Genomic DNA, 14,706 nt, shown 5'->3' on the forward strand with positions numbered 1-14,706 from the left:
GCTAGAAATAACTAAAATCAGAGCAGAACTGAAGGAAATAGAGACACAAAAAACCTTCAAAAAATTAATGAATCCAGGAGCTGGTTTTTTGAAAAGATCAACAAAATTGATAGACCGCTAGCAAGACTAATAAAGAAGAAAAAAGAGAAGAATCAAATAGATGCAATAAAAAATGAAAAATGGGATATCACCACCAATCCCACAGAAATACAATCTACCATCAGAGAATACTACAAACACCTCTATGCAAATAAACTAGAAAATCTAGAAGAAATGGATAAATTCCTCAACAAATACACTCTCCCAAGACTAAACCAGGAAGAAGTTGAATCTCTGAATAGACCAATAACAGGTTCTGAAATTGTGGCAATAATCAATAGCTTACCAACCAAAAAGAGTCCAGGACCTGATGGATTCACAGCCGAATTCTACCAGAGGTACAAGGAGGAACTGGTACCATTCCTTCTGAAACTATTCCAATCGATAGAAAAAGAGGGAATCCTCCCTAACACATTTTATGAAGCCAGCATCTTCCTGATACCAAAGCCTGGCAGAGACATAACCAAAAAAGAGAATTTCAGACCAACATCCTTGATGAACATTGATGCAAAAATCCTCAATAAAATACTGGAAAACCGAATCCAGCAGCACATCAAAAAGCTTATACACCATGATCAAGTGGGCTTCATCCCTGGGATGCAAGGCTGGTTCAACATATGCAAATCAATAAATGTCATCCAGCATATAAACAGAACCAAAGACAAAAACCACATGATTATCTCAATAGATGCAGAAAAGGCCTTTGACAAAATTCAACAACGCTTCATGCTAAAAACTCTCAATAAATTAGGTATTGATGGGACGTATCTCAAAATAATAAGAGCTATCTATGACAAACCCACAGACAATATCATACTGAATGGGCAAAAACTGGAAGCATTCCCTCTGAAAACAGGCACAAGACAGGGATGCCCTCTCTCACGACTCCTATTCAACATAGTGCTGGAAGTTCTTGCCAGAGCAATCAGGCAGGAGAAGGAAATAAAGGGTATTCAATTAGGAAAAGAGGAAGTCAAATTGTCCCTGTTTGCAGATGACATGATTGTATATCTAGAAAACCCCATCGTCTCAGCCCAAAATCTCCTTAAGCTGATTAGCAACTTCAGCAAAGTCTCAGGATACAAAATCAATGTACAAAAATCACAAGCATTCTTGTACACCAATCACAGACAAACAGAGAGCCAAATCATGAGTGAACTCCCATTCACAATTGCTTCAAACAGAATAAAATACCTGGGAATCCAACTTACAAGGGATGTGAAGGACCTCTTCAAGGAGAACTACAAACCACTGCTCAATGAAATAAAAGAGGATACAAACAAATGGAAGAACATTCCATGCTCATGGATTGGAAGAATCAATATCGTGAAAATGGCCAAACTGCCCAAGGTAATTTACAGATTCAATGCCATCCCCATCAAGCTACCAATGACTTTCTTCACAGAATTGGAAAAAACTACTTTAAAGTTCATATGGAACCAAAAAAGAGCCCACATCACCAAGTCACTCCTAAGCCAAAAGAACAAAGCTGGAGGCATCACGCTACCTGACTTCAAACTATACTACAAGGCTACAGTAACCAAAACAGCATGGTACTGGTACCACAACAGAGACATAGATCAATGGAACAGAACAGAGCCCTGAGAAATGATGCCGCATATCTACAACTATCTGCTCTTTGACAAACCTGACAAAAACAAGAAATGGGGAAAGGATTCCCTATTTAATAAATGGTGCTGGGAAAACTGGCTAGCCATATGTAGAAAGCTGAAACTGGATCCCTTCCTTACACCTTATACAAAAATTAATTCAAGATGGATTAAAGACTTAAATGTTAGACCTAAAACCATTAAAATCCTACAAGAAAACCTAGGCAATACCATTCAGGACACAGGCGTGGGCAAGGACTTCATGTCTAAAACACCAAAAGCAATGGCAACAAAGGCCAAAATTGACAAATGGGATCTAATTAAACTAAGGAACTTCTGCACAGAAAAAGAAACTACCATCAGAGTGAACAGGCAACCTACAGAATGGGAGAAAATTTTTGCAACCTACTCATCTGACAAAGGGCTAATATCCAGAATCTACAATGAACTCAGACAAATTTACAAGAAAAAAACAAACAACCCTATCAAAAAGTGGGCGAAGGACATGAACAGACACTTCTCAAAAGAAGACATTTATGCAGCCAAAAAACACATGAAAAAATGCTCATCATCACTGGCCATCAGAGAAATGCAAATCAAAACCACAGTGAGATAACATCTCACACCAGTTAGAATGGCCATCATTAAAAAATCAGGAAACAACAGGTACTGGAGAGGATGTGGAGAAATAGGAACACTTTTACACTGTTGGTGGGACTGTAGACTAGTTCAACCATTGTGGAAGTCAGTGTGGCGATTCCTCAGGGATCTAGAACTAGAAATACCATTTGACCCAGCCATCCCATTACTGGGTATATACCCAAAGGACTATAAATCATGCTGCTATAAAGACACATGCACACGTATGTTTATTGCGGCACTATTCACAATAGCAAAGACTTGGAACCAACCCAAATGTCCAACAACGATAGACTGGATTAAGAAAATGTGGCACATATACACCATGGAATACTATGCAGCCATAAAAAATGATGAGTTCATGTCCTTTGTAGGGACATGGATGAAACTGGAAAACATCATTCTCAGTAAACTATCGCAAGGACTAAAAACCAAACACCGCATGTTCTCACTCATAGGTGGGAATTGAACAATGAGAACTCATGGACACAGGAAGGGAACGTCACACTCCGGGGACTGTTGTGGGGTGGGGGGAGCGGGGAGGGACAGCATTAGGAGATATACCTAATGCTAAATGACGAGTTAATGGGTGCAGCAGAACAACATGGCACATGGATACATATGTAAGAAACCTGCACATTGTGCACATGTACCCTAAAACCTAAAGTATAATAATAAAAAAATAAAAAAATAAATAAACAAAATTATCTGGGTATGGTGGCATATGCCTGTGGTCCCAGCTACCCAGTTGGCTGAGGTGGGAAGGATCACTTGAGGCTGGGATGTTGAGGCTGCAATGAGCTATTATCATGCCACTGCACTCCAGCCTGGGCAACAGAGTGAGACCCTGTTTCAAAAAAAAAAAAAATCATAGTCAGATGATTGTGAATGGCTATAAAGAAAAAATAGAAAACAGGCTGAGTGCAGTGGCTCATGCCTATAATCCCAGTGCTTTGGGAGGTTGAAGTGGGAGGATCATTCAAGTCTAAGGGTTTGAGACCAGCCTGGGCAACATAGTGAGACTCCCATCTCTACAAATAATAAAAAAAATTAGCCGAGTGTGGTGGCAAGCACCTTTAGTCCCACCTACTCAGGAGGTGAGGCAGGAGGATTCCCTGAGCCCAGGAGTTCTACGTTACAGTGAGCTATTATCATGCCACTGCACTCTAGCCCCATTGACAAAGCAAGACTCGTTTTTTAAAAAAAAGCAAGCAAGCAAGCAAGGAAGAAAATAACAAGTATTGGTGAGAATGTGGAAAAACTGCAACACTTGTACATTGCTAGAAGAATGTAAAATGGTGAAAAACAGTTTGTTAGTTCCTCAGAGGGTTAAATCCAGAATTACCTTATGACCCAACAATATATGTGGTCTAATATCAAAATTGAAAACGGGTATTGAAAACAACTCATACATAAATGTGCATAGCAACACTTTTCACCATAGCTAAAAAGTAGAAACAACCACATGGACCTTAACTGATGCATGGATAAAAAAAACATGCTATATCCATATGATGCAATATGATTCAGCCACATGGATGAATGAAGTACTAACACCTGCTACAACATAGCTGAACCCTGAAAACATTAAGCTAAGAGAAAGAAGCCAGACACAAAAGGCCACATATTGAATGATTCCACTTAATATCAAATGTTCAGAAGAGGAAAACCCATAGAGACAAAAAGTAGATTAGTGGCTATCAGGGGTTGTGGGGATGGGAGAACAGGGAGTGATGGCTAATGGGTAGGATTCTTTTGGGAAGGGTAGTGAAAATGTTCTGAAATTAGATGATGGTGATGGCCACACAACTCTGTGAATATATTAAAAACCACTGAATTGTATACTTTAAAAGGGTGCTTTTTATGTTATGTGAATTATATCTCAATAAAGCTGTCACACAAAACACAGCAAGATAGGGAATCAACCTGAGATGTATTACCCCATGATGTGAACAGGCTAAAAATAGTCTTCTATGAAACTTAGATAAATTCACAGCAGAAGAAGCCACAGGAGAATCTAGGCCCTCTGGATACACCATTAACCTGTGGTGGACATGACACCATATTTCTGTCCCCTGCGCAGGGATACAGACCTGGCCTGGATGATGAGGCTTGATCTCCTAGACCTGTGAACTCTGCCTACAAGCACTCCCACCTGCACATGGCATGGATAATATTTCTTGTAAAGGAATGCACGAGGATAGCAAAAATTCCAGTTAAACCATAGTTAAAATCCCAGTGAATCAATAGTATACAGTGAAAAGTAAGATGCCCCATTCCTTCCTGTGGACCCCCAGTTTCCCCTTCCTAGAGGGACTTGTATGCTCTTCCACAAATGATGTGTGCACACACAGGCATCTTTTGCATGTGTGTACACAGATCTTTTCTTCCTTTTACATATGAGCCTGTACTTTGCTCCTCTCCCTTCCTAGTGCATCTTGAACATGTTTTAGCATCAGTCTACAGGATGTTGTCTGGCATCCTACTATATGGATACATCACTAAGTCTTTTTTTCTTTTGGAAATGTGCATTTTGAAAATTTTCAAACATACACAAAAGTAGACAAAGCAGTGTAGTGAATTCCTATGTACCCATCTCTCAACTTTCATTTATATCAATATTATTTCATTGACACTCCTGCCAGTGCTCCCCAAACATGAATTATTTCTAAGTCAAATATAAAAAACCGTATCATTTCACCAGTAAATAACTCAGGATATATCTCTCAAACAGATGAACTTATAAAAAAAAAAAAAAGCAACAAGACCACCATCACATCTTAAAACACCACGAATTCCTTTATATTAAATCTTATCAGTGTCCAAATTCTCTTGATGTTCCCATAAAAACTTTTTAAAGATTATCTCAGTCAGGATTGGCAGAAGATTATCAAAATTATTGTAATTGTTGATGTTACTATATACCTTCTAATGTAAGTTTTCTATAGGTTGTGTTTTCTTTTTTTTTTGCTTGCAATTTGTATGTGGAAAAGAAATGGGTGAAAGTTATTTGTTCCACAGTTTCCAGCAGCCTGCAGTTTGCAGATTCTACTCTTGTGGTATTTGTTAATGCATTTCTCAAGGGTATGGCATGGGCCTAGGGCCTACATATGTATTTAGAGTAAGGGGGAAATTTTATAGAGATAGACAGGTACAAGAATATTTATCATAGGTATGTAATAATAGTGAAAAATGGAAACAATTTAATTATTCAACAAATAACAGCATACCTAAATTAGATACAGCCATGCCATGCAATATTATATGGCTACTAAAAGTCATGCTTTCCAAGAATTGTATAAGAAGATGTTAATATCACATGAGCAAATTAGGATGGAAAGTAGTATACAAATACCACAATGGTAAGTTTGTATAAAAAACATTAAAATATAATTTATTTCTGAGTCGTAAGATTATATATTGTTTAAATTCCCCACAATGAACATGCATTACTTTTATAAACAGAGTACAATAAACATAAAAGATGTGGGATCCCACATCATCTCACATTACTCTAAACCTGTATATTTAATGAACACTCAGTTCTCTGTGGTTACAAACGTGAGTCACGGCACTATTCAAACAGCTGAAGGACCTAGGAAAGGTAGCTGTCAGCTGGGCTGGGCGTGGGGCCATGCATGTTTATTTTGAGGTGATTCTGATGTGAACTCCTGATTATGAATCCCTGGCCTAGAGCAACATACTTGGCCTTGGCACGTGATTGGGGGTGACATTTCTGTCGGGCTGTGCACCAAGGCAGGGGGTTATAGGAGATGAACCATCTGCAGAAGGTGAAGCACCCCATGAATGATTGTCCCACAGAGAATGCAGGGTGACCCGGAGAAGTGTACTCACTTTCCACTTGGAGGGTCCAGCTACAGGACACCTGGCCTTGGGCGTTGGAAGCAGTGCAGCTGTATGTCCCACTGTCCCTGGTCCGGGCTTTCAGCAGACAGAGGTAATGGGAGCCAGCATCTTCATAAACCTCAATGCTGCCTTCCTGTCTCCTCACAGGGGTGCCTTCCAGGAACCAGGCCACTTCAGGCTTTGGAATCCCTGAAACTACAGGGCCAGGTGAAGAACATGAGTTCCCTATGCCCTGGAGAGCACCCCATGCTTGTGAGGTAGGTGGGGAAGGCCTGAGCTGGAGGAAAGGGCTCAGTTTGGTGTGGAGCTGCCCTCCCACCTCTGAGTCTGCTTCCTCACCCTCAACCACACTCCACAAGACGAAACCTCCTGAGAGAGTCAGGGGCCTTGAGGAGGATGAATACAGGGTGATGGGCTAGGTCTCCAGGTCGGCCAAAGCCAGGCAAGGGCAAGAAAGGGCGGAGGAGACCATGAGGTTTGCTTTTCGATGTTGGCGATAATGAGGGTGCTCCTTCTAGGGTGGTAAGAACTAGGGCCCAGGGCCGGTACTCTATCCAACAGCAAACAACAGGCTACTGTTAGGGGTCTCTCCAGAACAAAGGGCATTTCTACAATGAGTCCCTCCTGAGGTGAAGGCCCCTGTAAGGTGGTTTTCTAAAGGAGCTAGTCCAAGAAGATGAGTGGATACAGGAGGTGCAGACCAGCTGGGTGCTGAAGGAAGGCAGTGGCCACCAAGGGGCTACATGTTGGCAACCGGTGACCCTAATTACCTCTACTCACCTTCACATCTGAACTTGACAGTTTGATTTTCCCCGACTTCCTGGCTTTGGGGCTTGCTCTCAAATTTGGGGAATGCTGAATCCCTCTGGTCCTCCATGGGGATTCTCCTGGTAGCAGCCTTGCTCACAACGTCTTGGCTCCCCAGGCCAGGCTGCCTGGTGGGGAAGGTGGCTGGACGGGGAGCAGCTGGCCTCTTCCTCTCTTCTCCAGAAGGTGATAGGACCCCCAGGCCTGGTGCTCTTGGTTCCAGCTGAACTCTTGCGGCCTGCAAGGTGATGGAGCTGGAAGTCTTCTGAAGGACTGGGATCTGCGGGGGCGTTCTGGGCGAGTCCTTGCATGACTCCAGCTTAGACTCCCTTGGGGGCTGAGGCTGGCTGTTTGCAGCCCAGGGTGGGGAGCCACCTCTCTGGGGGCTGGAGCAGTTCTTGCTTTCGGCTGCAGCCTCCAGACTGTCCAGCTTTGACTCCTTTGAGCTTACATTGGTCACTTCTTTCCTGACGTCTGAATTGGTGGCTTTTGTTTCTCTCCCAAATGACCTGTGTGGTGGTGAGGGTGTGGGTAGGGTGGGTGAGGAGAGGGGAGAACAGAAGGATCATCTGGTTACTCACAAACATTACTCATCACAAGCACGGATTCCAGGGATCACAAAAGCCCACAAGTTAAGAGCAAGTAAGAGCATCTTTCTCGGCAGTTTGCCCAGTTTCCCAAGACACAGCACAAGCAGCCATTCCCGACACTTGCCTGTCCCGCAGCCCTGCCCAGAGCCCTGCTTTCCCTACATTTCCCTTCTCCACTGGTGCCTCCCTAGTTCAACCCCCGCCACCGGTGTCCCGTGTCCACTCTGCTCTCTCTAATCTATTTTGTATGCAGCGACCATAGTCGATCTTTAAAAACATTAATCAAATTATGTCATTTCAAGCCTAAGGATTTTCCAACAGCTTTTCCACTACTTTAAGAACGAAACTGAGCCCCACAAGAGGGCCCACAGGAATGCCAGCTCCTGATTGTACAGACATTGGCCCGCCATTCACCAGGCTGTGGCCACACTGGCGTCCTTCTGGGTTCCCATGGGCCCACCTCTTGGTTCACAGCTTGTACATGCTATCCCTGCTGTTTGGAGCACACTCCCTGAGCTTTTCTTCACCAGCTAACATTCCTTTGCACAGGTCTGAGCTCAAATACCAAGTTCCCGAAATGGCTTCCCTGCCCCTCTATTCTAATCAGTGCCTTCCTGTTGTCCTTCCTCACAGACGCATCCCAGTTGGTAACGTGCGTTCGTGTGGTTTAAGCCCTCCTCTACGCCCACCTCTGCACACCCAGCATCTAGCGCCAAGCCTCACACACAGGAAAGAGGCTCCTGCTGGGTCTGGGCTGGATGAGTGAACAGACTCCACCCTGGAATGAGGAAGGCGGCCTTCTCAGAGCAGTGTTCTTCCTCAGGATGCTAACCAGAGAAGAGACTGTGTAGATACTGAGAAAGGTGGCGACACTGAGTTTTCCAGTCTCTATACTGACAGCAACCTGAGATAGAACCCATGTGTCATATTACGATAGGAGAACAAGACAAAACACCCAAAATAAAACAACACCCTCCAAACGGCCAATTCTTCTGCCCTATAAGATAATTCAGAAATCCAGGCCATTTCTTGATAACATCCCTTCTTTCCTTGCAGGGCATTTCAAGAGGGAAAACGTAAAAGTCACAAAGCCTAGACATACCTATTGGCACTGTCCAAACCTGGAAAAAGGGGGAAGAGTGGAAAGACTGTTAGTAGAATGCTGTATACACCAAAATTTCCCTCCCCAGGCACTTCCTCATCACCGTGGTCCCACCCCGCTGGCTCCTTCCAGCTTCCCTGGCCTTTGAATTCCCCCCAGCCCTAGAGTACATTGTCAAAGCTTCAGGTGCTGTCCTTTGGGCTTTTTAATAGTGGCTGGTGCTACCATACCCTGAGGGCATGGAATCTGTTTCTGTTCACTAAACAGAAGGAAAAGAAACCAATCCAGGGACAAACAAACATCTACTGAAAATTCCAAACCAAACACTGTAACTTACCATTGCACAGAAAAGCATACTTTTAATGTTATCCAGTTCTTCAAAGAAAAAACATAAAATACATATTTTTCCTGCTATATTCTTTCTCAAATTTTATCATGGTAAACTTCAAAATATACAACAGTAGAAAGACATAACAAACCCTGAAAGCCATCACCACGATTAAGGAGATACCACATTTTGCCAGTCTTATATATCCATTTTTGTTTTCTTTTGTTTATTTGTTTTCAAGTATTTTAAAACAAATATCAGGCAACATATTTTGTCATGAAGTCCATCAGGAGAGAGTAGTTTTTAACTCAACGTCACGGCAGGCACACATTGCTCTGGGTGTCTGGTGGCATCTCCTTATCCAGCAGTGAGCCACCAAGTCAGGTTTTCCGGTCAGGACCAGGATTTCTTGTTTTAGTGATGTCAAGTGAAATAGAGAATACCAGCATGCACTGCACACAGTACAGTCAGGATACTTGTTTACCTATGTATACACGTTCTGGGTTGCAATGTACTGTGAAATATATTTCTTTCTGTAGATTGTGAAAAATACCCAGGCCAAAAAAAGTAACAAGAGCAAGGAGGAATCGTTTCTAAGAAGAAGCAGATGCAGAAGAGAAAAATCAGAAGAAAAGAAGGAGGCAAAGAAGGAGGAAGGACTGAAAGCCACTTCCCTTCCTGACCCCTGAGTTCCTGCTCCAGTAAAGTGACATGCAGCCCCTTCCCCATCCACGCACTCCCTCCTCAGCCTGGACTTGAGGAACCAAAGAACTGTAAGGAGGAGACGTGTTCAACAAGACTTCCAAGGAAGAACTGACAGGGCTGACGACTCAAGGAGAAAGAGGCAGGGGTCAAAAGGATGCTGGAAAGTCCAGTTTGGGTGTGAAGGAACATGGGAACCCTGGTAGAGGGAGTCAAGTCAAAGGATCGCCTGACTTGAAGGACAGAGTAAACTCTGAGTAAATTCTGGGCAGGTTAAATTTGGGGTGATGGCAAGACGTTAGCAACATTCATTCTTCCAGTTGGCAATCACAGATACAAAAGGGAGTCTGGGTGAGAAGAAAGGACTGAAGACATAGAGGGGAAGAGTATGGGAACACAAGGGAAGGTGGCAGCCAAGCACAGGGCATCTTCCCTTGTGGCCAGGTCTGTGCTGCCCCTTCTCACCCTTTCTTCTTGTCAAAGACCTGCCCCTGGTGGCCGGGCATGGTGGCTCACGCTTGTAATCCCAGCACTTTGGGAGGCCAAGGCAGGCGGATCACTTGAGGTCAGCCTGGCCAACATGACAAAACCCTGTCTCTACAAAAAATACAAAAATTAGCCGGGCGTGGTGGTGCGTGCCTGTAGTCCCAGCTACTCAGGAGGCTGAGGCAGGAGAATCGCTTGAACCTGGGTGGCGGAGGTTGCAATGAGCTGAGGTCATGTCACTGTACTCCAGCCTGGGCGACAGAGCAAGACTCTGTCTGAAGAGAAAAAAAAAAAAAAGACCTGCCCCTGGGGAGTGCCTGGGTGTGTGAGTGGGCCAGGTGTATACACACACAGGTGCGCAGTGAACAAGCAGCTCCTCTAGGAGAGTGCGGCACCAGGCAGGGATCGTTCTGCAGTAGCCCTCCACTGGTCGATACCTTGGATGGAAAGTTCAGCTGACATCGAGGCCTTCCCTGACCCGTTCACCACCAGGCACGTGTACACTCCCATGTCATCTTGGTTGACTCCATGGATTTCCAGAACCTGCATCCCGTTCTTCTCAGACATAGACACTCGGGCACTCGGCTGCAGTGGAACATTTCCCTGTGGATGGCAATGGGGTAACTTGGCCATACAAATCTGCTTACCTTCTGGCTGTGTCCTCCTGCCTCCTGCCAATCCTAGTGGGACAGACTCCAGGGCCTGGACAGCAGCGCCCTCTGCTGTGGGCCCTGTCAATGCGCTCAGAGAGCCGACTTTAAACAGTTGAGGGGCCCTGACTTGAGGTCTGTGGATGTGGTGTGGTGCTCTGTCCTGCTTAGAGCAGTTGCCTGGAAACTGTTTCAAAGGAGCCTGAGTTTGAGGTAGGAAATCCCATATTCCTCACTTCAGTTTTTCCTTACCTCCCCATTCCTTTTATTCTTTTCCTAGGGGAGTTCAAGAGAATTAGGAAGCAGGTAAAAGGTGTCAATACTCACTTTTACCCAGACATTCCAACTCTGAAAAACCTGTTCCCCTGGCCATGACTTTACCTGTTCCCCTTGGATCCTCACTGCCCTGTTTAACAGCCATCCCCAACCCCATGCCACTGCCTCCCTGCCTGCCCATCTCTCCCACTTAAGCTTCACTTCCCCCAGCCCTGAATGATTTATAAATCCCTTCCACATGGAGCCTCCCAACAATATTTTGAGGTAGGTGGTATTATTTCTATCTCACAGATAAGGAAACCAGGGTTCCAAGAAATCAAATGACTTATCCAGCTTCACAGGCTTTATAAACCAGGGAGCTGTGGCTTGACACCTAGAACCCTAACTTCACAGTCCACTCTCAGGATTGTCAGACTTGTCTTGACTCAGAAGTTTTCTGCTATTTTGTGAGTGTGAGAATTGTCAGAACACTGTGGTCTGAGTAACAGAGGGAGAGTTGTAATAGGGACAGGAACATGCATCACTAACAAATATACAGAGAACCCCTGAGAACCGCCTGAAACAGGAGGAACAGAATGGAAAGACTCCTACTAGTTGAAGGGTCTAACCCTGAATTTTCAGGGTCCCTAGGGCTGTGATACGGTTTGGCTGAGTCCCCACCCAAATCTCATCTTGAAATGTAGCTCCCATAATTCCCACGTGTTGTGGGAGAGACCCAGTGGGAGGTAACTGAATCAAGGTAAATAGCATGGGCAGGTTTTCCCATGCTATTCTCATGATAGCAAATAAGTCTCATGTGATCTGATGGTTTTATAAAGAGGAGTTCCTCTGCACATGCTCTCTTGCCTGCCGCCATGTAAGGCATGACTTTGCTCCTCATTCACCTTCTGCCATGATTGTGAGGCCTCCCCAGCCATGTGGAATGGTGAGTCCATTAAACCTCTTTCCTTTATAAATTACCCAGTCACGGGTATGTCTATTAGCAGCATGAGAACAGACTAATACAGGCTGGATCAGGGTCAGGGCAGACAGAAACCTCACCTTGAGCCAGGTGACCTGAGGTTGGGGCCGGCCAGTGATCTTGCAGGAGAATCGTCCCATCTGTCCTTCTTTGACCACAACTCGGCCCAGCTTGGTAGCAAACTTTGGTGGGCACTCCCCCCAGATGCTAGGACGGGTCTCCACTGCTGGAGCTGAAAATCTATCCCTGTAAGGAAATTGGCAGAGAATCCAGTCCCAGACAAGGCAGCAATTCAACCGTCCTCTCTCCACCTCACCCAAAGGCACTAAGTTGAGGTCAGAAGCCATCAAAGTGTAGCCTTCCCAATTTTATGCCTCAGAAACTTTCTCATGCTCTCTCTAGAAAAATGTGTGGCACCAAAACCTATTTCCTGTACCTCTTGGGCATGCAGCTAGACTTCATTTACTAGCCTGCCTTGCAGTTAGGCATGCCTGAATTCCACTGAGCCCTGGCCGAAAGCCTGGGTTTTGGCCAGGAGACCATGAGCAGAAGAGCTGTATGCCACTTCCAGGGCCAACTCATAAGAACCTCCTGTGAGGCTCTGCAGTCTCTCTCGTCCACTCTGCTGGTGAGATGCAGAAGGCCCAGTGGCGGCTCAAGGGCCTAGGAGATGACGCTATAAAATGGAAGCAGCCTGGGCTCCTGGAAGATAATGTGGATGGCTCTCCCCATGTTCCAGGATATCTGAATTGAACTTTCCCTAAGTAAGAAACAAAGTTTCCCTGGGTTGAGCCATTGTGATTTGAGGCTTGTCTGTTACAGCAGCTACTGTTACCCACCTCTTCTAGGCTTGCTTATTTCAATCTTCTGACTATTGCCTTGATTGTTAGAGTCCACTGCAGACTCTGGCCACCTCTCCCACTTCCTTAGCATTTAGCAGCTGGGCCAAAGGGGCCAATCACAGAGGCGGCCAGGTCAGGAGGTGCTGCGTAAATGACACATCTCATTGTACTAGGCTCCCGCCCTTTGGTTATTATAACCTAGGAGAGCCAAGACTTACTCCCCAGACCTATCCTGCTCAAGTCAGCAGGAAAGCAATCCAACCCTCACTCTGTCTTGAACATCCAGGACTTACCCTAAGGTTTTGGAAACAACAGGTTGACCAAGCTGCTTCGCAAAACTTCCTGCAAGAAAAAGGGTTGATGAGTCAGGTCTAAGCCACCAACTTGGAGCAATGAAAGTAAAAACGATTTAACAGCAGGGGTGGGTGGGATAGTGATGGTGATAATTATTCTTGACTGAGCATGGGCTGTGTCACTACGGGTACTACGGTAGGTGTTTACATACATTATCATGTGAATTTCTTGCAATAATTTTATGAAGCTGATACTACATTATCCTATGTTTTAAACGGATGAGAGAAATAAGATTCAGAGAAGTTAAGTCATCCATACAAGGTCACAGAGTCAGTAACAGTGCAGAAATTCACCCAGGTCTGCCAGATTCTAGAACTCTCAACCACTCTGCTGAGTTGTTATGGTGGCATGCTCTACCTTCCATTTTGGGGATTATTTAGGGGTGATTCAGGACCTCTCCAGAACATTTTCTCAGTTAAAGGGAGGGAGGGAAAGGCCCATGCCTATCTCTTACCACACCTACTCTTGACTGACACAATCAACACTCCATTCTTCCACTTAAGGCCTGGCAAGTAGCAGCAAGCTGAAAGGGAGCAGGACAGATCACTGCAGATGAGCTACAGCGGAGCCAGCACCTCCTGCAGAATCTGCAGTGCTGCCACACTGAGCACTGCCAGTCCTGGGCAAGGCGCTGCTATGCTGGACACTGCCTGCCCTGGGCAAGGCGCTGCTATGCTGGACACTGCCAGTCCTGGGCAAGGCGCTGCTATGCTATACACTGCCAGTCTTGGGCAAGGCGCTGCTATGCTGGGCACTGCCAGTCAGTCCTAGGTGAGATGATGAGGCCATAGTAGGTGCTATTCTACTGGGCGCTGCTGATCCTGGGTGAGCTGCTGCTGTGCTTGGCAGGAGGCCATTAAATAGCAAAGCCAGCAAGGCAGCTGGGGTTAGCTCCTTGCATCCAGCTCCTGCAGCTGGGAGGGACAATTCACAATGTGACCACGAAATAACTCTAAAGTAGTGGGAGTTTTATTTTGAGGGGTGGGGTGGGAAGAAGGGGTCATTTTTGAGATGATGATCACCCTGAAAGTTGTTCTTCTTTTGCTGCAAGCTGGGGATGTTTATAAAACCCTATCCCAGGGAGGCTAGCGTCATCCTCTGGTATCAGCAGACAGTTGCTGTGGGGAATTTGCAGGAGTTTACCGCAAAAGGGTAAACTTCCTTAACTTTAACTCTGGTCACATTTATATGACTGTGTAAGAACATAGGTGGAGGAGAAAAATTATGGCGGAGTATTTTCACCAGCCACACCCGGTTTAAGGTTCCACCAGAACTTTAGTGAAAAGGGATTAATAACAAACACTCGCATCACATTTAAGTTGTGGCTCCATGTAATTGGTGATTACAATACAGGCATTTCTGTTTAACATTACTTAGTGAGCTGTGTCTAGCT

At 45.1% G+C, this 14,706-nt stretch overlaps 1 protein-coding gene across 7 annotated transcripts in view; it reads right to left on the minus strand.

Annotated features, from left to right (window-relative positions):
- The window catches only part of MYLK (myosin light chain kinase), a 285,888-nt gene that overhangs the window by 121,167 nt on the left and 150,015 nt on the right, over positions 1-14,706 (minus strand). For 4 of the 7 annotated variants that reach the window (XM_030802237.1, XM_030802243.1, XM_030802238.1 and 1 more), the window contains 6 exons: positions 13,253-13,301; positions 12,198-12,363; positions 10,668-10,833; positions 8,715-8,733; positions 6,996-7,531; positions 6,204-6,410 (listed from right to left, as the gene is read on the minus strand). In XM_030802237.1, the coding sequence (XP_030658097.1) occupies positions 6,204-6,410; positions 6,996-7,531; positions 8,715-8,733; positions 10,668-10,833; positions 12,198-12,363; positions 13,253-13,301 (1,143 nt within the window). The remainder of the gene's footprint in view (positions 1-6,203; positions 6,411-6,995; positions 7,532-8,714; positions 8,734-10,667; positions 10,834-12,197; positions 12,364-13,252; positions 13,302-14,706) is intronic. The other 3 variants (XM_030802239.1, XM_030802241.1, XM_030802242.1) reach the window with 1 other exon arrangement.

Source organism: Nomascus leucogenys, chromosome 21 (assembly GCF_006542625.1).
Source record: "Nomascus leucogenys isolate Asia chromosome 21, Asia_NLE_v1, whole genome shotgun sequence".
Classification (NCBI taxonomy): Eukaryota; Metazoa; Chordata; class Mammalia; order Primates; family Hylobatidae; genus Nomascus; species Nomascus leucogenys.